General features: G+C 43.3%; 1 protein-coding gene across 1 annotated transcript in view; it reads left to right on the top strand.

Annotated features, from left to right (window-relative positions):
- nr3c2 (nuclear receptor subfamily 3, group C, member 2) overlaps positions 1–27,709 on the top strand; it is a 253,772-nt gene that overhangs the window by 134,179 nt on the left and 91,884 nt on the right. Inside the window, 1 exon segment of the mRNA XM_039750230.1 lies at positions 24,451–24,590. Coding sequence (XP_039606164.1) covers positions 24,451–24,590 — 140 coding nt within the window.

The raw sequence follows: 27,709 nt of genomic DNA, 5'->3' as shown, positions 1-27,709 counted from the left end.
GATTTGGTCACAGTAATAGAAGACACGTGTGGTGAAAATCCAAGATGGCATTTGACCAGAAGAACTCGATGGCAACAGGTCCCCATCACAGAATCCACTAGGAATGCTTTGTTGTCCCAGAGGGTCCTTGACGATTATTGAGAATGCCACATGCCAGAAGGCCGATGCTCCACTCCTTCACAACAGCCAAGGCCAGCAGCACCGATTAGTCAGCGGATTTGTAATCGACAAGCAACAGTTAAAGTGAAGGGGCAGAGCAGATGAATTAATGAGCTGTTTTCATGTGATGAGGTGTTCGGAGTGCTGACTCGGGGTACGACCTCCAGACATCGGTGAACAAGAAACTTGGCTGATGAATTCAACCAAGGGCTTTCAAGGAATTCAAGGTGTGGACTTGAACCCGGACACAGACAGACGGACATCTTATGTTCACCCAACACACGTTTATTATACAATATTTACACAAATAATGTCAGTGCACTTCCCAGTACCTCCAGCACCGATCCCCCAAATGTCCAGGCCTCACAGTCTCTGTGCCTCTCTCTCCTGGCCGCCTCCAATCCTCTCTCCAGCTCTGTCCTCTTCCACCCGACTTCCGCTCTCGACTGAAGGGAGGCGGCCCCTTAAATAGGAACCCGGATGGGCTCCAGCTGCTCCCCGGCACTCCTCCGCAGACACGCCCCAGTGTGGCGGAAGTGCCGGCTGCGCACCCGGAAGCCGTCCGGGTGTCCCCTGTCGTCTTCCCCCCCAGCACTTCCTGGTGTGGCGGAAGTGTTGGGCTCCGGGGTTGTTCAGGCACCGGGGCTCCGCCTGGCGGTGGCCACGGGTCCCTACAGGGCTGGGCTTCCAAGCCCTTTACCCGTGGCCCCCAACATAACCAGGGCGGATGCCCCTCGTCTGGAGGAGGTACAAGCCCTCCTCCGGTCCTCCTGGGCGTCCACAAAGGGCAACCTGCAAGGACACAATGCCATCTGTCTGGCGATGAGATCTGGAGCTGAGGCAGCCAATAGCGATGCGCATTTCAGTTAATTTTACTGATTTGATTCTTTCAAGCTACCCCTTTAATATACTGTATATAATATGTATATATAACAACAGAACAGAACAGTCAAGGGGAAGGATTGGGTTCCACCCCGTATATTATTAACAGGGTCACTAAAAATGAGAGGAATAAACAACATGGGAGGGGAGGGGACTGACTAGGGAAGGGCGAGTGGCTGGCTTTATAGAAAGTGGGGAAGGAAGAGGAAGTGGGGAAGGAAGAGGAGGGTCCAACAGGGCACAGGCGGAAGTGAGGTCAGGAGGAGGGTGTGGTCTGGAGATGGAAGTGGAACCTGCAAAGGAGGGAGAAGAGACATTAGTGCACTTCATCAACCGCTGACCTGGCATTTTACTTTCAGTGAAGCCCATTGACATGCCATGCACACGTGTGACAATATATAAATATTAAATGCTAAGGTCTGTCACTCGATTGATTGCAAGCTACTGGGACTAGAACCTTGATCTGGGTCTTAGTCAAAAACTTACGATGAAGAAGAAGGTCATGCAACCAAAAGTCTGCATGTAATTACTTGGGAAAAGACCTTGATGTTGGTCTTGAACTTGTGATGTGATACATTCTGAAAAGAAAAGGAAGACCAGCAACATCTGCTGAGCAGCAAGCAAATCAAGGTGGCTGATAGATGTGATGAAAAAACATCAAAATAAAAATAAGAAGAAGAAGAACAGCAGCGCCATCTGCTGAAAGGACAGAGAAGTACATGTGATTGAGGCCCATGTGATTAATTTCATATTATTATTGTGAGCCAATGTATAAGATTTTAGACTCTTTGTAAAGTATATTCATGTCTGTTGATCTTCAGTCCTCAGTGGTGTTTTAGAACATATCCAGAAATATCAAATATTGCGTTTTGGGTCAAAATATTTGCAATATCAGTTTAAGTCACCAGCCCCATGTTAGGCTCTAATTAAGTCCTAATTACTTTGAGATGTGTGTGCGCTTCATGTCCGCTCCGCTCCTCCAGTGGTCCATCCTGAGACTCCCCATTGTCTCCACATGTGGCTTCTATGCTCCGTGTACCTCCTTGGTGGAGTGGACTTCCAGTTGTCGTGTAATTCCAAATATTACGAATGACAATAAGGACCCTGCTAACCTACACACCTGCCACTCGGTCGTCATGCAGGTCAGCTTGTACTGCCTATGTGGGCCGCTTTCCAGATCAGAGGCCAGTCGCTCCACAGTTACAACAACAATCTCAGTGCAAATCCTCCGCCACGTGATGAGCAAATCACTCAGAGAATGCGGTTTAGAAGAAATCGGGCTGTTTACATTCCACTGGGCTATAAAAAGGTCTAGATTGGGAATTCGTTTATTACTATAGAAAGAAAAAAAAAAACGAAAAGCCAAAGTTGTGTTATTCTTGTCCAAGAAGGGCGAGCTGCAGTTTGGCTTCAGTGATAGATGGAGTGTTCGGTGATCGGTGTCAGAGGCCCAGCCAGGCTGTGTTTATTGACCGGGGTGACGTGCGACGTAATGAGAGCCCTCGCTAAAAGCCGCATGCAGCCGGAGCTCGGATGATATTAACCACCTGGCACCGTGCCCGCTGCCTGTTTGGCACGCCGTCAGCCCTTGTGGTTTTGATCAGCGATGTTCCGCCTCGTCAAGACGCATTCTGCATGGTAGTACGGTGTGTGGCTTTGGTGTGACCTTCAGTCCTGAAAGCACAAGTGCTAATGGCGGACTGCACCCCTGGTGTATAGGTGGGTGAACTAGGGAGCCCCTCCAACCGACAGGGAAACAAAGGACACGCTGAGCGGTCTGTCATCTGCACTTGTCTGTCTGTCTGTCTGTCTGTTATATAGTGCCTTTCATATCTATCTATCTATCTATCTATCTATCTATCTATCTATCTATCTATCATATAGTGCCTCTCACATCAATCTATCTATCTATCTATCTATCTATCTATCTATCTATCTATCTATCTATCTATCTATCTATCATATATATAGTGCCATGTCTATCTATCTATCTATCTATCTATCTATCTATCTATCTATCTATCTATCATATAGTGCCATGTCTATCTATCAATCTATCTATCTATCTTATCTATGTTATCTATCTATCTATCATATAGTGCCATGTCTATCTATCTATCTATCTATCTATCTATCTATCTATCTATCTATCTATCTATCTATCTATCTATCTATCTATCTATCTATCTATCTATCTATCTATCTATCTATCTATCTATCTATCCTATAATGTGTCTGTGATGCCCTTTGATGTCCAGGGCTGAACGGCTTGACTGTGATTCAGTATCACTATCACTGCACTGCCGTACTGCCTGTATTTTAATTGTATAAAGTAAGATGTTAAGGTTGGCACAATCCTCATTAACAAGTTAGGGAACAGTTTGATGATGTGGCGGCTTTGCGAGTGGTGATGTTGTATCCTAAGTGAAGCAGTTGTCTATGAAGAGTGAGACCCGATGTATCATATGGTCATTGTGAAGCGATGAGCTGAAGCTGTGAGAAGAAGGCCGCACTGATGACGTTGACTCCTGTGTTAAGTTTTCTAACTCGTGTGCCAGGCTTGCCCTACACGAGGTTCACATCGTCCCACACTTTTTGTTCTTCTTGTAGTAGAAGTTTAGCAATCGCCAGTACTGTCATGGAGGGTTTTACAAACTGTATTTAGGAGAAATATTGGCATACGAATGCCCTAGTATTTGAGACCCTGCTGAATTTGTAAGTTTGCTCACTTACAAAGAAATAAACCCTCTCTAATTTTTATGGTAGTTTCATTTTAATGGAGAGAGACAGAATATTAGACATAAATCCAGAAAAAACACAATACATTAACGTTAGAAATTGATTTGCATGCCATTGAGAGAAATAAGGATTTGATCTTCTACAACCCAGCTAGAATTCTGGCCCACACAGATTACATTTACCGTATATACTCACCTTTAAGTTTTCCCGTGGATTGGTCGGAACTTGATTTTACCGTATCATTTATGGCATTTTATAATGTCGGTCATATAAGTCGAATGTGGAAAACTCCTGCTATTGGTCCAAGGGATTACGATATGCTAGCCCACCTGAGAGAGTCACCACGGGGCACACGGCCTTTTTATTTCCATGTGGGTGCGGCAATGCACTGTATCAGCGTGTGCTCCTCACCTCTCTCTGTCTCTCTACTGTGCCCACGTGACCGCATGGTAACACACAAACTATTCTGAAGTGACGTTTGCACTGTTCTGTGTGTTTTGTATCTCACCCCCTCATACACCTTTTTGGTAAGATCATCCCTTATCTACGGTGGAGCGTTTGATCAGAAGAAAATATGAAGCTGATTTTAAATTAAATGTCGTTAAAGTGTAAGTAAAGTTAACTGCGCTGCTGCAACAAAATTTGATGTGTCTGAGAAAGTGATGGCAAGAAGATGTAAAACAAACAAAAAAATGAAGTGTCGTATTTTTGAACGGGCGTATAAGTCGGGGTCTGATTTTATGATTGATTTTTGAGCTTCAGGATCTGACTTATAAGCGAGTGTATACGCTACTCCTGATCTCAACTCGTAATGTGTGTGAAGCCCATCTGTCCACAGAATCAGTTTCTTCCTTTCCAACCTCCCCAGCACCATGAGCAACACCAAAGAGCTGTCAGAGGACCTGCACAAGCCTGGAGTGGGCCTACAAAACCATCAGCAATAAGTCTAGTGAGAAGGTGGCGACTGTTGGTGCCGTTATTGGGAAATGGAAGAAACATAAAATGACCATCAGTCACCCTCGGGCTTGAGATCCATGCGAGATCTCGCCTCATGGGGTGAGCAGAATAACAGTCCTAAAGTGTAATGTGCCCACCTCTGTGCTCTACTGCGGGGTCCTACTCAGCATTTCTCTTCCTGCAAACATGGCGGGTGGGTTTCATCTGACCACGGCACTTTCTCCCATGTCTTCTCTGAATCATTTAGATGTTCACCTATAAACTTAAGATGGGCCTGTGCAGTACATGTGCCTTATTGAGCAGGGGGACCTTGCGGGCGCTGCAAGATGTCAATCCATGATGGAGTAGTTTGGTGTTCTTGGTGACTGTGGTGGTCCCAACTGCCTTCAGATCGTTAACAAGCCTCTCATGATGATCATGATGATCATGAGAAGGCTTCAATCAAACAGTCGGCCTTCTCATACTTGGACACTTTCGCCATCTCTTGGCATTTTAAAGAAACATGGATAAAGAGCGATGCGCAGGGACCAAACGTACCGCTAGATGACGCTGCTGTGAACGTCTCTTGTAACGTGCGGCCATCTTGTCGATGATAAGTACGGGGACGTGTGCCGAATGTTGTGTCGGTAAAAAAGTGCCCTGTGCTTCACCACGAAGATTTTCCCCAACCTAACATACCCCGTGACCTTCTCCTGGTCACAATGGAGCCCCATGCCCAGTTTGGTGCCAATCGGACACCCGGTGCAGATTTGTATGGCAGACAAACAAACATACATACACACATAGACATATGCATACATGCTTTTATATAATTGGTAGATGTAAAAGGCACTATATGATAGACGTGAAAGGCACTATATAATAGATAGATAGATGGGAAAGGCACTATATGATTGATTGATTGATAGATGTGAAATTCACTATATAATAGATTAATGGCAGCTGGACGTATGCAGGCTCTTTAAGAATTTGCTGTCGTGTGATAAAAGTTCGGTGTTTTCAGAGAATGCATCCGTATGCGTCTCCTGATACGATGGCTTGTGTAGAAGTAGCAAACTTAATTTCTTTCTTTCTCAGAACAATAGGCACCATTGGCTGATTTCCATCACAATGCCGTTTTATTTGGAACGGCTGCCAGATTTTGAGACCCAAGGAGAGGCTTTGCTTAAAGAAAGAAAAGAAAAAGAAAGAAAGAAAGAAAGAAAGAAAGAGTGTGTTTTCAGTTCCTGCTGCTCCTTCACTACTCCTGTATTATTGAGTGGGGGTGGGTTGTTAAACTTGAAAAACTCGAATGAGGTCCCTGTAGTTACGTATGATACACTAAGAAAGGAAGCCAAATGAGTCAAAAAAAAGGCAAACGCTCCGCTCCAAGCTGTCCAAGATGTTGTAGGCAGGAGGCAAAATATTATTGTAGCTAAAAGGACTGGCACACTGCATGATCGACCTGAGCTCCTAAAATGAGGACCCGGGCTTCTTTGTGGAGAATCTGCCATAGTGAGCCATTCAGCGGGTCCATCCTGACATTCAATAACTGCGGAAGTCCTCCGAAACACCGGAGTGAGTGATGAAATGTGACAGAAGAGGAGAAGAAGATTGGAAACTATATAGATTGGCACTGTATAATAGAGAGATAGATGTGATAGGCACTGCATGATATAGATAGATGTGAAAGGCACTATATAATAGAGAGATAGAGCGATATAGATTGGAAAGGCATTATACATTGATAGCGATAGATGTGAAAGGCAGTAAATGATATAAATGGATTGGAAAGGCACTATATAATAGAGAGAGAGAGACAGATTGGAAAGGCATTATATAATAGACAGATGTAAAAGGCACTATATAATAGAGATGTAGATTGGAAAGGCATTATATAATAGGCAGATGTAAAAGGCACTATATAATAGAGACAGATCGGAAAGGCATTATATAAAAGAGCGATGTGAAAGGCACTACATAATAGAGAGAGCTAGTGAAATAGAGACAGATTGGAAAGGCAGTATATAACAAATAGGTAGATGTGAAAGGCACTATATGGTAAATGGCCTGTATTTGATATAGCGCCTAACTAGAGTTCAAGAACCCCCTAGGCGCTTTACAACACAACAGTCATTCACCCACAAATTCATACGCTGGTGATGATAAGCTACTATGTAGCCACAGCTACCCTGGGGCACACTGACAGAAGTGAGGCTGCCGAACACTGGCGCCACCAATCCTTCCGACCACCACCAGCAGGCAAGGTAGGTTAAGTGTCTTGCCCAAGGACACAACAGCTGCATTCTCATGCCGGGAGCCAGGATCGAACCTGTGACCTTCCGATTGCTGGACAACCCGCTCTACCGACTGAGCTACTGCTGCCGTAATATGATGGATAGATAGACAGACATACAGATTGATGGACAGATAGGTAGATGTGAAAGGTGCTATAAAATCAATAGATATGTGTAAGAAAAATGAGCTGCAATATCTTAATTAACTAAAGCTTCCCCATCCTGCCCAAGCTGCGCTCCTAGACAACTAAAGACCGTCCTGTTCCACCTGAGGCACCCCCTCTGTTAGTTTTATTTGCAGTTCACTTTTGCAGACGCTATTTCCACAGAATTACCCAGACTCTGTTTTAAGTCCTGAACATCCGATAGCTGAGAAGTTAAAAAAAAAACAAAAAAAAAACAGTTGGGTCATCCGCGTACGGGACCACCTTATAGTGCAGATTAGGACACTTTTGGGTTAGCGAGGCCCCTCAAGAGGCAGTCTGGATGTTCAGTGGCCCAGGAGAAGAGTATCCCAGAAGGAGGGCAGCCTTGACGTATCCCTCTGGTCACCACAAATGAAGCTGTGAACTTACGAACGCCTTGACTTATTTTCACAACCCTAACCCAGTTACACGTGTTGAGTCAGGGATAGCAGACAGGTTTCCGTTTACATAGTCGGTGTGCCAGTGCACAGTTTGCCGTCTAGGGGGCATACATCTCTATAAATCCTAACCTAACCCTAAGCCCAACTCCTGCCCTAAACACTAAACTTAAAAATAGTAGAAGGGGCCCTAATGTTAATGAATACTTTTGGGGCTATAACCTTTTTTAAAAAACGACATCCTACCCTTACCTCTAATCCTAAGGTTAATAAGTAAAATATAACCCTAATCTTAATCAATTCAAAATTACAGCCCTGATGTTAAGTCAGTGACCAGGGCTCATAATGATAACCCTACATGAGTCTCACATTTATTTTTTTGTAGGATGTTAATTTGTTTTTTTTTTGTATAGTGCTACTCTATATATTTATATTTATATTATACTCTATATATTTATATATATTTATAATATATAATATAATATATATATATATTTATATTTATACACCTTACTAAAATTGTTTTAAAATAATACTAGCGGGCATTTCCCTCCTGCTCACTTCACTCGCCAACCCCCGGGTGGGCGCTACACGCTAACCACTTCACAGATCTGCCGCTCACGTATGGGGTAGCGGATGTACTGTACAATTTCAACAGATTTTTATTTTCATGGGAATTGTTACATTTGCATAATAGAACTAACTATTTCACATTACAGCGAGTAATTAACCAGAGTAAAAAATAGTAAAACATAATAAATTGAAAGAAAATTATGTTTCATGTTGCGTTAGAGGTATTCGTTGCGTTATACGTTTTCGTTCTGTTTGTCTTTGAAATTAACAAGCAAATACTTTATAAACTTACACTTCTACTGTAAAACTTCAGTAAAAACAATATTTGGAATTTTTCGTCTATCGCATTGAATTTTGATTCCGTGTTTCGAGTTACATCGTGGCAACGCAACGTAAAACTGCCCGTGAGTGCATATCGTTTCTTTCTCTCTGATAAATAAAATGACTTTTTCGAATGTTTGTCCCTGTGATTTGTTGTCTTTGTAAAAGCTCTTCTAACGGGAAACTGTAAACGTTTTAATATGAATGGCATATCAAGGTCTCCTCTAGTGTCTAATGTTAGATGGACTACATTACCTTTCTTGTTGCCTGTTAATATTTTACATGTCAGAATTGTTTGACCAATTTTTCAATACAACTAATCCTGTCCCATTGCATAGCCCATCACTCCGACATAAATTACGCAATTACATTACGATACGTCCTCCTTTCAACAGTAATTTGGCCGGTGGGAGACCAGACAGTGTTAACGGTTGTAGATATTCTTCATGATATTGTAAGATGACGTTTTCATCTTCCTCACCATCACCACCAGCTGTTTCAGCAGAGTCTATTGATACGCATTTAACTGATTTGCCGTGTAACCGACCGACAATTTTCTCGTTCATTCGTTTGACTTCATCGTTTCTCGGTGCTTGGATTGCCCATGTACTCATTTCTTCTTTTGATAAACCTTTGGGATGAAATTCTTCAATAAGATTTGGACATAATACGTCTTCTTTTATTGGGAACTCAAAAGTGAGGAAAACGTTAAAATGTATAAGAGCTGAGAACGCAGGAAGTGCGTCTGACAAAAGCATTCACACGAATGAGAGGTGAGAGGACCGCGGGCGTGGACCGTCAACCGGAAATGGTGAAGAGGAGGGCGGGACTTGAAAAAATCTCATGGCGATAGTCTTATCTCGTCTCGGGATTTTGTTTTATAATATAGAGATGGATACCCACTAGGGATCTATAAATCTATACAGTGGTGTCTCGGTTCATGAGCATACTTCATTCCGGGAATGTGCTTGTAATCCAAAGCACTCGTTATATCAAAGCAAATTTCCCCATAAGAAATAATGGAAACTCAGATGATTCGTTCCACAGCCCTAAAATATCCATATATAAATGATTAATATAAAATTATAAAGTAAAACTACATAAAACAAATTAACCTGCAAATTACCTTTGAAAAGAGTCGTGGCTGCTGTGAGGGAGACGAGAGAGAGGAGGGTTATTATGTAGGACGACTTTCACTCTAACTAACGGGAATCCCTGCAATCTGTTGGCTCACTGGAATCTTCTTCTTTTTTTGCGACTTTAACATGGAGCCTCTCCAATGACAGTCACTACACTTGGACACAAAATAAAATAAAATGCTCTACGCACTGTAAGGTTTCTAAACTCTTTTGGGGTTTCTCCCCAAACGACCAACGGGACGACACGCGGAAGAACGTCCTGAAGCAACCGCCAGCTCCTAGCGCCGTAGCAGTTCACTGCATAAGTGAATCCGAAAATATTGCGGTTGTGCTATAAGCGCCTGCCATTACTGAACATTATAAATGCGCACGGCACAGGATTACTTTACCATTAACCTGGTCACCACCCTGTCTGACTGCTGTGTCTGTGCATCGGGGAGTGGCAGATCCCGCTACAATAAATAACCGTGCTGTTCCTGTTTCAAACTGAATAAAAGCTGGTGTTGCTAAAGTACTGAGACTCTGTCTCGTGTTTTAGGGTGCAAGACAGAGACTCACACGTTACAACACACACACACACACACACACACGTGGTCACCATGCTATAATAAACAGTATACACTCATATGGATGTTGACAATATGAGAGATGGAGACCGAGAATGGGAGACGATTACCCACAATCCCACAGCGAGAGAGAGAGAGAGAAGAACCATCGGCTCAGTTGTGATCACGTGACGCTCAGCAGACAAAGCGTATACATTCTTCTCTTATTGCAAGACCTCGCTCGTTTATCAAGTTGAAATTTATTAAAAATTTGAGCTCCTCTTGCAAATTTTGAATATAGTGATAGAAAGCAAAGGATAGATAGACAGACAAAAGTACATGCCATAGATAGATATATAGATATTAAAGGCACTGTGTAATTAATAGAAATATCCATATATAAGGCACAATATAATTAGCAGAAAGATAGATACATATGAAAGGCACTATAAGATAGATAGATATGTGAAAGGCACTATATGATTGATAGATAGATAGATAGATAGATAGATAGATATGTGAAAGGCACTATATGATAGACTAGCAGAATACCAGCGCTTCGCAGCGGAGAAGTAGTGTGTTAAAGAAGGTACGAAAAGAAAAGGAAAAATTTGAAAAACAACGTAACTTGATTGTTAATGTAATTGTTTTGTCATTGATGTGAGTGTTGTTCTCATATCTATCTATCTATCTATCTATCTATCTATCTATCTATCTATATATCTATATATATATATATATATATATATTGTTTTCATATCTATCTATATATATATCTCTATCTATCTATATATATATCTCTATCTATATATATATATATATATATATATATATATAGCAGCTGGAGAGTAGTGTGTTAAAGAAGGAAGAGAAAGAAAAGGAAACATTTTGAAAATAGCGTAACATGATTGTCAATGTAATTGTTTTGTCACTGTTATGAGTGTTGCTGTGATATATATATATATACCGCTTATAGCGATGTCATGTGTTAAAGAAGTTATGAAAAAGAAAAGGAAACATTTTAAAAATAATGTAACATGATTATCAAAGTAATTGTTTTGTGTATTTGGCGGCAGCGTCACAAAGTTTTTTTCGTCTAGCTGCATCAGAAAATGTACCACAACGTCTGACTCGCCTCCTTTTTACTGTTTTCTCACAGCTTGGATTGCTGCTGTCATATATATATACACACACACATACACAAACACACACACACACACACACATACATACATATATATACACATACATATCTTCATATCTACATATCTATATACATATCTACATATACACAGTAAAACATTAACGTTTTAAGAAGTACAGGTACATTGAGCACTACTGGAGTGGTTTCAGGTAAACTACATTTTAAAGACTGTGTAACACAACAGGTAAGTAACTAACAGCAGCTAAAATGTATATGGATCATCTCTCGGTAGTTGATCCCTTTTGAAAGGCGCTACACGACGGCTGTGGTATAGAAATTACATTTTCTATGTGAACGTTCAAATTTGTGCCTCTGGTAATGTGCCTTACCGGCATTTAAAGAAAATTATTTTTGTGTCCTCTGCAGTGTTAAAAGAGAAAGGCTTTGGTTTGGGATAAAAGGAAAAAAGGTGTAAAGAAAGGAAAGTTGCCTTTTTCTTTTATAAAGTATAGAGATGTGTTCGCTGGCGTTATGATCGCTTTTGGGGACAGTCGCGGTGGGTCTTGTGTAGACTGGTGAGGCGTCCCGCCATTAATCGGCTGTGATGGCACTGTCAGTCCTCCACTCTGTGCGTGTCTTCATAATCCGAGTGAGGACCTCATAATCGTATACGTGCAAAAGAAAGTGTGAATCGCCTTAATATTATTTTGCCGTGGTGTAGAAAAGGGGTCCGTGTTTGCACTTGTCTGGGCTATAGCGCAGGGGAGGATGAAAAAATTAAAAGTGCTCACTTTGACTTAAGGCAGAAGCGCAGTCAGCGTCTCAAAGGCGGCACAGCTATGCGCGCGCTGGCTGCTCGACTTTTGCTGGGCAGGAGACCCAGTTTTGCAGACACGTTCATGATATCAAAAGTCTCAGCGCTCTTTGGAGGTCATTCATATATTATATATATAGCAAAATCCCGCGTCTCGCGGAGAAGTAGTGTGTTAAAGTAATGAAAAGAAAAGGAAACATTTTAATAATAGCGTAACATGATTGACATTGTCATGAGTGTTGCTGTCATATATATGCCTGCCTAAATAAGTCACCCTCGCTTTGCTCTTACTTTATTTACCGTTCATTTAATCATGGCTATTGGCGGAAAAATTATAAAATGGAAGGAGGATGGCTTTACCAAAACAATTATTGATGGCGAATCGATTATTCATAAAGCTTGAATTGGTGATGTTTTCTGTGTTAACCTCATATTTTTCATACTTCTTCTCAAACTAAGGTGGTGCGAGGGTAAAATGAATCGGGATGCGCTGATCAATGTAATCGTGTACCAGGAAATCATGCATTGACAAAAGCTCCCTTTGCTTGTAATGCAAAGTGTGATTAAATGCATTATTTTTAAGCGTTATGGAGCACATGCATGAAGCTTCTCAGCTGTGCTTGTGCTAAGAAAAGGAAAGATTTTAAAAATAGCGTAACACGATTGTCAATGTGACCTTTTGTAAGTAGTGCCTGGAGGATTCAGTGTGGAGAAACTCTATAGAGACAGCGTGTGTATTAACTTGTGGATTTTTCTGTGAGTATTTGGTGGCAGTCTGACAAAGTTGCGAACACGCGTTAACACTGAGCTCAGCTCAGAGCGAAATGAGATGAATGGGAGGGAGATGATGGCGTGACTCCCCACCCGCCTTAACTGTCAATCCCCACAAACACAGTCTCGGAATTTGCATAAGCACACCCCTTCACCTACAATTTTAACTTAGTTACAAAGTGATCAAAACTCTCGTTTATATCCTGCGTCCTCTCATTAAACTTGTATCCCACATTCCTGTGGGCATGTGAAACGCCAGCGGTAGCCTGTCTATGAACTTAGTTTAAAGTTTAGGTTTACACCGTGCTTTCTTTCCGAGGCAGCAACACTCATGAATATGGTAGTATATGTCACTTTCGCTCGCTTCTTATTGTTTTTGCTGCCTTCTCAATTATATAATGCATGTTTTCTTAAGCGCTTTTTGCAGGTCTTCCTGGTTTTCTATGCACTGCGTTGACAATCAGTTCACGTGATTACGTGGGAGGCGTGATGATGTCACACGAAACTCCGCCCTTCCAGCTCAACTCCATTACAGTTAATGGAGAAAAATACCTTCCAGTTATGACCATTAGGCGTAGAATTTCGAAATGAAACCTGCCCAACTTTTGTAAGTAAGCTGTAAGGAATGAGCCTGCCAAATTTCAGCCTTCTACCTACACGGGAAGTTGGAGAATTAGTGATGAGTGAGTGAGTGAGTGAATGAGTGAGTGAGGGCTTTGCCTTTTATTAGTATAGATAGATAGATATGTGAAAGGCACTATAAGATAGATAGATAGATAGATATGTGAAAGGCACTATATGATAGATAGATAGATAGATAGATATGTGAAAGGCACTATATGATAGATAGATAGATAGATAGATAGATATGTGAAAGGCACTATATGATAGATAGACAGATAATGTGAAAGGCACTATATGATAGACTGATATGTGACGGTACTATAAGATAGATAGATATGTTAAAGGCACTATAAGATAGATAGATATGTGAAAGGCTCTATATAATTTATCATACAAATGATGTAGCTCAAAAGGGCTTTACAAGATGAAGAAAGAAGTTTCTAAAAAATAAAAATATAAAAATAGAATTAGGCAATACTAAATAACTTGGAATAAAGTGAGGTCTGATGGCCAGGAGGATAGAAAAAAAAAAAACCTGCAGGGGTACTAAGGCCATAAGACCTCTCAGCGCCCATTAGATAGAATAGAAAAGGCACTATACTATATATTAGACAGATATGTGAAAGGCATTGTATGTTAGATGGGTATGTTTAGAAAGATAGACAGATGAAAGATGTGAACTGTGTTATATAACACATAGACTAATAGACAGATAGATATAAAATAGATGTGAAATATTCAATATATTGATAGAAATGAAAGGTTTGATAGATGTGAAAGGCACTATATGATAGATAGATAGATAGACAGAAGGTGTACCCAGACAGCACAGCATACCATCCTTCCTGGTAGATCCTCTTCAGCTCTGTGAGTTTGGATGTGAAGTTTTTCTGAGCGGCCTTCTTCAGATCCATCCAGAGATGTTCTATGGGGTTTGTCTGGGCTTTGGCCAGTTAGGTGGTCCGTGGGCCCAGTTTTTTTTTTTTCTTTTTTCTTTTTATATAAACACCTTGCTTTTGGCTCATGGCCAGCTCTGAGTCAGTGTGCCTATATGCCCTGTGGCGGACTGGCGCCTCATCCAGAGACGATTTCTGCTCGTTACCCGACGCTGCCGCATTCGGTCTTCAAAGTGAGCGCCGCTGCCTGCCAACTGCCAGATTTGATCCCTGCAGTTTGAATTGAGCCTTTCTTCTGCCAACACGTTTCTAAATGTGGCATTCTAATTTTCTGCGTATGACTCAAACATCCAATATCTCCGTATGTTTGTTTTAGTATTTGTTGGTTTACTTTAGCTACAACCGTATTTATAGCACGCCCCAGGCAATTTGTGCAATTTTCTTTCAGGATTCGGAAAAGTAAAAAAAGAGATCCTTTGTTCCAGCGTGCGAGCCGTCGACTGTCTGAGCTCCAGCCTAACTGATCTTGCAAGCAGTCTGAAGAAATTTTGAACTTACAGTATGTTAGGCCGTAAATAACGGTGGCCATGCCCTAATGAGACGGCGTTGCTCCCAATTGTTACATATAAGAGGACGTGACCGAGTCAGTCGAGCTCCGGTTCAGCCAGCATCTTCTGCTGAGCTCCAGACTGGGACCACCCTGCCATATCACTGCTGGTACTGCCAATGCTTAAACTCAGGTTGGCTGTTGCTTAGGAGATTTCCCTGGATTCCACGAGAAGACACGACACATGACATCATCTGTGCGTCCAGTTGAACAGTCACCACGGGTCTTTCTTTGATATTCGAGTTTGGATCGATTTTAACGTTTGGTGGCCGATTTTTTAAGTTGAGAGGAACTTGTCACCTGAAGGACCCCTACAGGTGTGTTGACATGTAAAGAAAAGCCAAGAGAACAAGGTGTGATGGGGTCCCCAGGCAGAAGTCACGTTTAACAAGTGAAAAGTTCCTTTGGTAGGAAAGAAACTCAACAAAACAATCTTAAGGACCGAAGCTTCTTTAGCCATCTGCCTGTGGTGCCTTTAAACTCGAGTAGATATCTCTGCAGGCCGGAGCCTCCACCCTGGAACTTCCAAGTAGATGGAGTAGACTCCTAATGGGTGCCAGTAGAGTCCAGCTGCAGACCTCCAGAGCTCCATCAGGTTACCAGAAGGTAAAGATGTAAGGTGGCGCGTAGGATCTGCGTTTATCCAGAAGGTTGCCGGTTCAAATCCCCGTTACTGCCAAAGTGGATCCTACTCTGTTGACCCGTCTCGATGTCTGCTTAGGCAAGTCATTAAGCTTTCTGGGGTTCCTCTCTCTATATTTGTGGCAATCAATACCCAGACGACCCTCATGGCTCTCTGTGCTGGTATCCGAATGGTTGCCAGTTCAAATCCTGTTACAGCCAGAAGGGACCCTACTGCATTGGGCTCTTGAGCAAGGCCCTCAACCTGAATTTGCTCCAGGGGTGTTGCATAATGGCTGACCCTGTGCTCTGACCCCAAGGGGTATGTGAAAACTTAACAAAATCAAGAAATTGTATAAGACGAAATAAAGAACAAAAACAAAAGGTTAGGGTTGTGGATGAGGGTGACCTGACTCAAATAATTAATGACTGTCCATTTAGTCAGCTACACATACTTGGAGCTCACCGGTGGTTGCTCTGGGCTGCAGAGGGGGTTCTGTGGGCACCACCAGGGGGTGCTGCAGGGACTGCGGATCCCTACTTTATATCCGGAAGTGCTTCTGCACCAAACTAACGGGCCACCGGAAATACTCCTGGGTACCGGATAAAAGGAACCAACTGCCAGGAGTCAGAGTCTGGAGGTGGAAGACAAGTCAAGACAAGGGGATCAGATTTTCAGTTTTCCCAGGAGCCCAGTGGCCCCAATAATTTTGCAATGGAACCAAGTTTGGAACCGTCTGGAATCTTAACATTTGGCCCGATGAGAAAGTAAGCAGGAAAGTCCTCAGTCAGGGTAGGAGATAACAAACCAAATGGTCACTCTAACATTCTCCTTGAGATGTTTCTAAAACTTGATTGGAGGCCACTTGTGGCAAACTGAATTGACTCGACATCATTTAGAAAGACACACGAGTCCCTGTCCAATTCACACAGCATGTCAGGGCAAAAACCAAGCCATGGAGTGCAAGAAGCTCTTCTGTAGACCTCCATCATCAAACTGTGTGATGAGGCATCGATCAGGATGAGGGGATCAAACCATTTCTAAAGGACCGAGTGTTTCCAGGGAGCCCAGCAGCCCCAATAATTGTGCAGTGTAACCAAGTTTGGAACCGGCTGGAATCTTAACATTTGGCCCGATGAGAAAGTAGACAAGAAGGGCCTCAGTCAGGGTAGGAGATAAAAAACCAAATGATCACTCTAACATTCTCCTTGAGATGTTTCTAAAACTTGATTGGAGGCCACTTGTGGCAAACTGAATTGACTCGACATCATTTAGAAAGACACATGAGTCCTTGTGTAGAAGATCTCCCAATTCACACAGCGTGTCGGGGCAAAAACCAAGCCATGGAGTCCAAGAAGCTCTTCTGTAGACCTCCATCATCAAACTGTGGTGAGGCATCAGTCAGGATGAGGGGATCAAACCATTTCTAAAGGACTGAGTGGCCGCTATAATTGTGCAATGGAAGAAGTTTGGACCCGGAAGGAATCTTAAAACATTTTGCCTGATGAGAAAACATAGACAGGAAGGGCCTCGGTCAGGGAGGAGATCACAAACCAAATGGTCACTCTAATGTTCTCCTCGAGATGTTTCTAGAACTTGATTGTAGAGTCCCCCTGTGGCAAACTGAATTGACTGGACATCATTTTAAAAGACACACAAGTTCCTTTGTAGAAGATCTCCCAATTCACATGGCTCATTGGGGCAAAAACCAAGTAATGGAGTCGAAGAAACTCTTCTGTAGACCTCCGTCATCAAACTGTGTGGTGAGGCATCAATCAAGATGAAGGGATCAGACCATTTCTAAAGGACTGAGTGTTTCCAAGGAGCCCAGTGGCCCCAATAATTGTGCAGTGGATGAAGTTTGGAACTGGCAGGAATCTTAACATTTGGGCTGATGAGAAAAAGTAGACAGGAAGGGCCTCGGTCAGGGAGGAGATCACAAACCAAGTGGTCCCTCTAACGTTCTCCTTAAGATGTCTCTAGAACTTGATTGAGGTGGCTTGCAATCGACTGAAAGGCCCACACGTCCCTGTGCAGAAGATCTCATTCCTAGAAGTATTCAGACTCTTGACTGTGTACAACCACATTGCTCCCAGGTCCATTCTGTTTGCTTTGTCTCTCCTTGACATGTGTCGAGAACTTGATGAGAGTCCACCAATATTGACTGGACCTCGTTTAGAGAGGCAGACGTGTATCTGTGCATAGAAGGGTTGGACACAGGAAGTCACTGCGCACTGGAGAGATTCCAAAGGACTGCAAATGGCAAATATCATCCCGTTGTATAAAAAGGGTGAGTGGGCAGATCCAAGCAACCACAGGCCAGTCAGATTAACATGCATCACAGGAAAATTAATGGAAGAAATTATTAAGGATAAGAATGAGCAACACCTGGCAAGTACAGGAGTGCCGGTGAACAGTTGGCATGGGGTCAGACTATGGAGGACATGTTTTACTAACAGGCTGGAATTCTACGAGGAGGCAACAAAGGGATACGATCAAAGTGGAGCTTATGAGATTACTAGCCGTCCCCCGCAGCTCACCCTGCATATTAGTGACATAGGACAGTGAGGAGGGCCCCGCCCAGCTCCCCACTCCTGATGTCACGCTTCCCCTTCCCCTCATCCCACAGCCTCTATCTCAGATTAGCGAGAATGTATCGCTCCTGCAAGCAAACTATGATTCTTGACGCCATGAGAGAAGTCGCAAAAATCAACTGCAATGTTCAAGCAAATTCTAGAAAGAAACCCGATCAAAATCCGTTAAGTAGTTCTCTTCGTTCGCTAGCTAAGTGGAGGTAAGGTACACCATAAGGCTGGCATGTGAGTGAGGAGGGCCCGCCCCCCTCGGCCCACTGTGTATCTCTCAGATTTGTGCAAATAAATCGGCACCACAAGCGAACTATGATGCATAATGCAATGAGAGAAGTCGCAAAATCTACTGGAATGTTCAAGCAAATTATAGAAAAATCCGATTAAGCAGTTCTCTCGTGAAAAGTGGACAGACAGACAGACGTTGGATTTTATATATAGTGAGGTTTATCTTGACTTTCAGAAAGGATTTGATAAGGTGCCACATGAGAGGTGGGCATCAAACTAAAAGAAGTGGCAGTTCAGGGTGTGGATAAGGTGCCACATGAGAGGTGGACATCAAACTAAAAGAAGTGGCAGTTCAGGGTGTGGTGTGTAGATGGGTACAGAATTGGCTCTGACACAGGAAGCAGAGGATGACGGTGCGAGGATCCTCTTCAGAATTGGGTGAAGTTAAGAGTGGTGCCCAGCAGGGGTCAGTGCTAGGGCCGCTGCTATTTTTAATATATAGAAATGATTTAGATAGGAATATAAGGAACAAGCTGGTTAAGTCAGCAGATGATACCAAGATAGGTGGATTAGCAGATAATTTGGAATCCGTTATATCATCACAGAAGGACTTGGACAGCAGACGGGCTTGGGCAGATTTGTGGCAGATGAAATTTAATGTCAGTAAATGTAAAAAAATCACACATAGGAAGGAAAAATGTGAGGTTTGAATACACAATGGGAGGTCTGAAAATTGAGAGTCCACCTTATGAGAAGGATTTAGGAGTCATGGTGGACTCAAGACTATCAACTGCCAGACAAGCCATTAAGAAGGCTAACAGACTCTCAGGTTATATAGCGCCTTGATGTGTGGAGTGCAAATCACAGGAGGTTCTGCTCAAGCTTTATAACACACTGGTGAGGCCTCATCTGGAGTCCTGGGTGCCGCTTTGGTCTCCATAAAGACATAGCAGCACTGGATAAAGTCCAGAGGAGAGCAACTTGGCTGATTCCGGACTACAGGGGATGAGTTATGAGGAAAGATTAAAAGAGCTGAGCCTTTACAGTTTAAAGAAAAGAAGATGAACAGGAGACATAATTGTAAGGGAATAAGTCCAGTGGGTCAAGATGGTGATTTTAAAATGAGTTCATCAAGAACACGGGGACACAGTTGGAAACTTGTGAAGGGGAAATTTTGCACACACATTAGGAAGTTTTTTTTCACTCAGAAAATCATAGACACATGGAGTAAGTGACCAAGTAGTATGTTAGACAGGAGGACTTTAGACACCTTCAAAACTAAACTTAAGGAGTTTAGTAAATAGAACTGGTGAACTTTATAACACACTGGTGAGGCCTCATCTGGAGTACGGTGTGCAGTTTTGGTCTCCATAAAGACATAACAGCACTAGAAAGGTCCAGAGAAGAGCAACTCGGCTGATTCAGGGCTACAGGGGATGAGTTATGAGGAAAGATTAAAAGAGCTGAGCCTTTACAGTTTCAGCAGAAGAAGATGTAATGTCAATAAATGTAAAGAATTAGACACAGAAAGTAAAAATGTGAGGTTTTAGTACACAATGGGGGTCTGAAAATCAAAAAGTCCACCTTATGAGAAGGAATTAGGAGTCATGGTGGACTACCAGACAGTGTGGAGAAGCCATGAAGAAGGCTAACAGACTGTCAGGTTATATAGCGCCTTGATTTGTGGAGTACAAGTCACAGGAGGTTCTGCTCAAGCTTTATAACACACTGGTGAGGCCTCATCTGGAGTCCTGGGTGCAGTTTTGGTCTCCATAAAGGACATAGCAGCACTAGAGGAAGTCCAGAGAAGAGCAACTTGGCTGATTCAGGGCTACAGGGGATGAGTTATGAGGAAAAATTAAAAGAGCTGAGTGTTTACAGTCTAAACGGAAGAAGATGAAGAGGAGACCTGACTAAAGTGTTTAAAATTATGAAGGGAATTAGTCCAGTGGATCGAGATGGTGACTTTAAAATGAGTTCATCAAGAACACGGGGACACAGCTGGAAATTTGTTAATGGTAAATTTCACACAAACATTAGGCAGTTTATATTCACTCAGAGAACCACAGACACCTGGAGTAAGAGACCAAGTTGGGTGGTAGACAGGAGGACTTTAGGGGGCCTTCAGAACTCGACTTGATGTTTTTTGGAAGAAATAAATGCATAGGACTGGTGAGCTTTGCTGGACTGAATGGCCTGTTCTCCTCCAGGTTGTTCTAATGACCTGAAGCACTCAGCCAACACAACACTGGAGGGGCTTCAGGACTCAAGTCTCCAAATGTCCTTGAGTGGTTTGGCCAAAGCCCAGTGGTTGGGGTGGGGGACCTGAAGGTGGCAGTTTACAATCTTAAGAGGATCTTGAGAGGATCAGCTGCAGGTGTGCAAAGCTTGTGGAGACTTAGCCAAGATGTGACTCGAAGCTGGTCTGAACACTTCTAGGAATAAGGAACTTCATATTTTGTATTTTTAAGAAGTTTGTGAACTTTTCTGACAGCACGCTTTCTCTTGGTTGTGATGGGTTATCGAGTGCAGACTGATGGGCAAACATTGTGCCTGTTTAAAATGAAATCTACAACGTGCAGAAAAATGAAGGGGCCCGAGTACGTTCTGAATCCATCGCAGATGCAAATACACAAATCTGGACATATGGGGTTATTGAGAGAGGAAGAAAAGTGAACTGGTGAGAAGAACGTCTCCATTCCACTGCCCTCGTCCTCCTCGTGTGCCTTCCGTTTCGGTCGCTGGGTGTGTCACGTCGTATCTTAACCCAGATAAAGCGGGGTCCTTCCGCATTTGTTATTGAGCCTCAGGAGACACGTTTTAAAGTCTTGGGAGGCCCGTTTTGCGATGTTTTGGCTGATTTCTCAACATATTTTATTTTTTTGGTTTTGTGGTTTGCGTCTTCAGATCGCATGCTGGTGTGGCTGGCGCTACAGAAGCGTGGGGCCTCAGGGGGCCTAAAGCGGGTCAGATAAGCACCGAGATACGGAGCACCTTTTCTTGTTAAGTCAGCATGAGGGGAAGTTGCTTGTGGCTTTTTATTTAATTGTGTCAATTTGGTTTTTTGTAGTTTTTTTTTTGTTTTGTTTATTTACTCTTTGAGGTGGGTGTTGGGGTAGGGGAGGGTCTTAAAAACAAAAAAGGGGTGCAGTGCTGTTGTTTGAGATTGTTAGCAAAGCACAAATGATTCATACATTAGTTATACACGCTTCGAAAGCCCAGACCTGCGTACAGAATGTTCAAATGAAATGTCTGTCTGTCTGTTTGTCTGTCATTGTACAACCCACTATATCCTAATACAGGGTCATGGGGGTCTGCTGGAGCCAATTCCAGCCAACACAGGGCACAAGGCAGGAACAAACCCCCGGCAGGGCACCAGCCCACTGCAGGATCTATCTATCTATCTATCTATTATATAGTGCCTTTCACATCTATCTATCTATTATATAGTGCCTTTCACATCTATCTATCTATCTATCTATCTATTATATAGTGCCTTTCACATCTATCATCTATCTATTATATAGTGCCTTTCATATCTATCTATCTATCTATCTATTATATAGTGCCTTTCATATCTATCTATATTTATCTATTATATAGTGCCTTTCATATCATATCTATCTATCTATTATATAGTGCCTTTCACATCTATCAATCTATTATATAGTGCCTTTCACATCTATCTATATTTATCTATCTATCTATCTAGTGCCTTTATATTATCTATTATATAGTGCCTTTCATATCTATCTATTATATAGTGCCTTTCATCTATCTATCTATCAATCTATTATATAGTGCCTTTCACATCTATCTATATTTATCTATTATATAGTGCCTTTCATATCCGTCTATCTATCTGTCTATCTACAGTTATGTGAAAAAGTTATTACACCCAATGAAAAGTTGTTTTGTTTGTAAAATGAAATGTACTTCAAGAATCAGTTTAGAAAATGAGTCACTTGGAAGGTCACCGAAGTGTACTCAGCATAATTTACACAAGGCGTTGGTACAGATAGTGAAGATGATGCATACGGCAGCAGAAAGGCAAAAGTATTGTGATTGAATGGAAATATGAGAAAGACGCTAACCCCCCCACCCCAACCCCTCCAAAGCCCAGCTGTTCAGAACACAGCGACTGTCTCATCAACGTTCATGTCGGCTGAGTGTAGAGAGAGAGAGGAGCTGCTCAGATTAAATTGGCTGAGATGAAGCAAATGACCAGGACCACCTAAAATATTTATCACAGAGTCCTTAAGGAGGCTAACAAGTACAGATATTAGAACAATAGAACAATCCAGATGAGAACAGGCCAACAAGGCTCACCAGTCCTGTCCACTTAATTCTTCTAAAAAAACATCACGTTGAGTTTTGAAAGTCCCTAATGTCTTACTGTACTCCACATTACTTGATTGCTTATTCCAGGTGTCTGTGATTCTCCGTTTGAAGAAAAACTTCCTAATGTTTGTGTGAAATTTCCCCTTAACTCGTTTCCAGCTGTGTCCCCATGTCCTTGATGAACTCATTTTAAAGTCACCATCTTGATCCACTGGACTAATTCCCTTCATAATGTTAAATACTTCACTCAGGTCTCCTCTTCATCTCCTTTTGTTTAAACTGTAAACACTCAGCTCTTTTAATTTTTCCTCATAACTCATCCCCTGTAGCCCTGAATCAGCTGAGTTGCTCTTCTCTGGACCTTCTTCTTGTGCTGTTATGTCCTTTTTGTAGCCTGGAGACCAAAACTGCACCCAGGACTCCAGATGAGGCCTCACCAGTGTGTTATAAAGCTTGAGCAGAACCTCCTGTGACTTGTACTCCACACATCAAGGCGCTATATAAACTGACATTCTGTTAGCCTTCTTAACGGCTTGTCTGGCAGTTGAGTGTCGAGTCCACTACGACTCCTAAGTCCTTCTCATAAGGTGGACTCTCGATTTTCAGACCGCCCATTGTGTATTCAAACCTCACATTTTTACTTCCTGTGTGTAATTCTTTATATTTACTGACATTCCATTTTCTTCTGTTTAGACTGTAAAGGCTCAGCTCTTTTAGTCTTTTCTCATAACTCATCCCCTGTAGCCCTGAATTAGCCGAGTTGATTTTCTCTGGACCTTTTCTAGTGTTATGTCCTTTTTGGAGACCAAAACTGCACCCAGTACTCCAGATGAGGCCTCACCAGTGTGTCATAAAGACTTGAGCAGAACCTCCTGTGACTTGTACTCCACACGTCAAGGCGCTATATAACCTGACACTCTGTTAGCCTTTTTAATGGTTTCTGCACACTGTCTGGTAGTTGATTGTGTTGAGTTCACTACGACTCCTAAATCCTTCTCATAAGGTGGACTCTTGATTTTCTCACCGCCCTTTGTGTATTCAAACCTCACATTTTTTCTTCCTATGTGTTATTCTTTACATTTGCTGACATTACATTTCATCGTGCACAAATCTGCCCAACCTGTCTGCTGTCCAAGTCCTTCTCTGATGATATAATGGATTCCAAATTATCTGCTAGTCCACCTGTCTTAGTATCATCTGCCAGTTTAACCAGCTTGTTCCCTATATTCCCATCCAAATCATTTCTATCTAATAAAAATAGGAGTGCCCCCTGCTGGTCACCACTCTTAACATCACCCAGTTCCTCGCACCATCACCCTCATCTTCCTGTGTCTGAGCCAATTCTTCACCTACCTGCACACCACACCCTGAACTCCCACTTAACGGCTGAGCAGATGACGGGGGGCTATACGGAAGGGTGGAGGGGCAGCAAGATCTTGATGTACCACATGACGAGCCTCTCAAAACACTTCATGACGATGATGATGATGATTTTTAAGTTTGTGTGTTGTTTTTTTTTTCAGTGGTCCCCAAATTCATTGCCACGTGTGCCCGATCTCCTAATTTTACCTACCCAAGCAGTTCTAAAGCTGAAGTATCTGTGCTTGTTCCTAACGATGCCTCTGTTTATTTCTATTAACAGCTCAACAATGAGAAGTTCTTCTTCCTCCTCTTCTGCCCCTGCGAAGGTCTGCTTGGTGTGTGGCGATGAAGCTTCTGGATGTCACTACGGGGTGGTGACGTGTGGCAGCTGCAAAGTGTTCTTCAAAAGAGCCATAGAAGGTGAGTTCCTGCTTGAGCAGATGGGTTTAAGTGGGGTCCGTGGTGGTGCCAGTTTAGTTAAAGGAGAGATATTAAGGGTTTGTAGTGGCGGCCCACCCCGTTATAGCGTGTGTTGGCGCAGAGCGCAAGTGAATGGTCGCCAGCCGAGAGCTGAGGATGCCAGCTGAGCGTAATATTGTGGGTGAAAAGGGTTTGCTGAAAAATGATATAAAGCGAAATGAAGTGAAACGGATCCCTGGGGTGTCGGAAAGGTAAACAGGATGAGGACGGGTTGGGTGGCACTTAACGTCTGAGCAGATGGCAGGGGGGCAGAACGGAGGCCTGGAGCCAGGTGGCGGTGCTTATTACTTCTTATTTGACTGTCCCCTTTATCTGTGGTGACACCCAACATTTGAGACACAATGGGGTTCCACTTCTTTTGTTCTTCCAGTCAGAGTGCAGGCAGGTGAGGTGACTCACTCAGGGGTCACACAGAGTGCCAGCAGCAGAGGGTTTGAGTGAAGCCCACGGTCCACAACCTTAGACCACCACAACACACGGCTGAAAAGGCAGAGATGGCGGGGGGTTAGAGGCCACGAGATCTGGATGAAGGATGGAGTCCCGTTGTATAGTGAGTGGCAGTCGAGACGGGGAGGGGGGTTTGGCACGGCACCCCGAGGAGTTGGCAGGGCCCGGGTCTGTGGGTACTGAGGGAGGTGGCGGATCAAAGGGGATGCGGCGGAATGTGACCTCAGAGCCTCCCAAACAAAGGGGCCGAGCCCTTCAAGAGCAAAGATGGGTCAAGTCTCACCAACCGATGCGTCAGTGAATAATCTGGGGACTTTGACAATAACGTTCCTCTAGAGACAAATGGGTAGGAGTTTGGGCATCTCAGCCACCATGGTGCACAATATAATCGACCGATTCAAGGAATCCGGTCAAATTCGAGTGCGTAAAGGTCAAGGCCAAACATCACTTGTGTGCCATCTCAGGTCCCTTTGACGGTCATGCGTCTGCAATGAATATCATGACCTGGAATACTTTGGTGAGCCTTCGCCTGTCCACCCCTTTCATCGCTTGGACCCTTAGATGCAAGTTAAGACCTTACAATGGGATCATTTCCTTCATCCTCTCGCCACATGATGCTGGGCATTGTCGTGCACCAGGAGGTACCCGGGAGCCACTGCACCAGCATAGGGTCTGACAATGGGTCTAAGGATTTCATCCCGAATCCTAATGGCAGTCAAGGTGCCGTTGTCTAGCATGTAGAGGTCTGTGCATCCCTCCATGGATATGCCTCCCCAGACTGACCATCACTGACCCACCACCAAGCCGGTCATACTGAACGATGTCACAGGCAGCATAACGTTCTCCACGGCTTCTCCTGACCCTTTCACGTCTGTCACATGTGCTCAGGATGAACCTGCTCTCATCTGTGAACAGGGCGCCAGTGGTTGTACCTGCCAGTTGTGGTATTCTATGGCAAATGCCAATCGAGCTCTCCAGTGCCCACTAGAGGACGTCGGGCCCTCAGTCCACCCTCATTTCTGATTGTTTGGTCAGAGACATTCACACCAGTGGTCTGCCTGCCTGCTGGAGATCATTTTGTTGGCTCTGCCAGTGCTCATCCTGGTCCTCCTTGCCCAAAGGAGCAGATAGCGGTGGGTTCTGCTGATGGGTTAAGGACCTTCTACGAGGGGCCTTGTCCAGCTCTCCTAGAATAACTGCCTGTCTGTCTCCTGGAATCTCCTCCATGCCCTTGAGACTGCGTTGGGAGACACAGCAAACCTTCTGGCAATGGCACGTTTTATTGATGTGCCATCCTGGAGAAGTTGGACTACCTGTGCCACCTCTGTAGGGTCCAGGTATGGCCTCATACTACCAGTAGTGATGCTGACCGTAGCCAAATTGTAAAACGAGTGACAAAACAGATGAGGAGGGGAAAAATGTCAGTGGCCTCCCTCCACCTGTTAACCCATTCATTCCTGTTTTGGAGGTCATCTCATTGTTGCCCCTCTAGTGCACCAAAGCAGCTGAAACTGATGAATAAGCCCCTCTGCTACGTAACTGATCAGATCAATAGCTTAGACATTTCATTGACTTGATGTTAAACTCGGATTGAATAAGGGTTACTTTCATTTTTTTGAGCAGTTAATTTTTCATGGGGAGATAACTACTGACTATTTATAGCCCAATTTTCTGCAAGCTGTTGCCACAAAAAGAAAAAAAAGTAACTAAATAGTCCATTAAAAAGTTAAGAGCAGCCTGGCACCAAACCCACTTGCTTTCTTCTTCAGTTCTTGGGTCCTTACTGCGACGGCTCATCCCGCCGCTGCCACCATTTATGAAAGAGATCTCATTGATGTCCATTTCTGGCTCTCCACTAGATGGCAGCACTGGACCCGACAGCAAACCTTGGCGTCTATAGTGGCCGGGTGCCAAGTTCCTTCGTTTTTAATGGGCACAGCGACATCATCGTTTAAAGTGTGACTAGTAAATCTTTTATTTTTTAACAATTCTGTGTGGCCCTTTTTGTACCTAGCCGGGTTTTTTTTTTGCTTCTTGATGGCGTTTTTGGAAGTGCTTTTGGGACTTTCAACATCAGGCCCCCACGGAGTCCTGAAGCATGAAAGACCCGAATGTCCCTGATGATGTGTCTGTGAGCATCAGGAGTTGTAGGCGCCTCTTTTCCCCCCCTCCAAGCAGAGCTTTGCTCTTTACGGTCCCGGCAGGGTTGTGGAGCCACTTGCAGCAGCTTTCAGTCCTCGACCCTTGATGGAGGGGCAGCCAACACCTTTCTTTGTTAAATGGATTACGAGTGCAGAGCCCGAGGCAAAGCTGCCGAAGACAATATTTGCAGAAAAGGAGAGAGATATTTGTGCAAAGGAAAGGAAAATACGATTTGCATTTCTAAATAAGCAAAACAAAATTATGGCTTGCACATTGTTTGCCCAACCTATCTGCTTGATTGCTGACCCTTAGGCTGTGATGTGATGTAGGTGGGATTTCCAGATGAGTGAGTCATCTTTAGCTTCGAGGTGCCATCTTAAATGAGACACCACGCCATCACTGGGCACACAGGCTGGGCAACATACAAAGATCTGCTGTTTGTTTTTCAGGATAGTGTATATATTGTAACT

Source organism: Polypterus senegalus, chromosome 4 (assembly GCF_016835505.1).
Source record: "Polypterus senegalus isolate Bchr_013 chromosome 4, ASM1683550v1, whole genome shotgun sequence".
Lineage (NCBI taxonomy): Eukaryota > Metazoa > Chordata > Cladistia > Polypteriformes > Polypteridae > Polypterus > Polypterus senegalus.
This window is presented reverse-complemented; position numbering and strand designations above follow the sequence as displayed.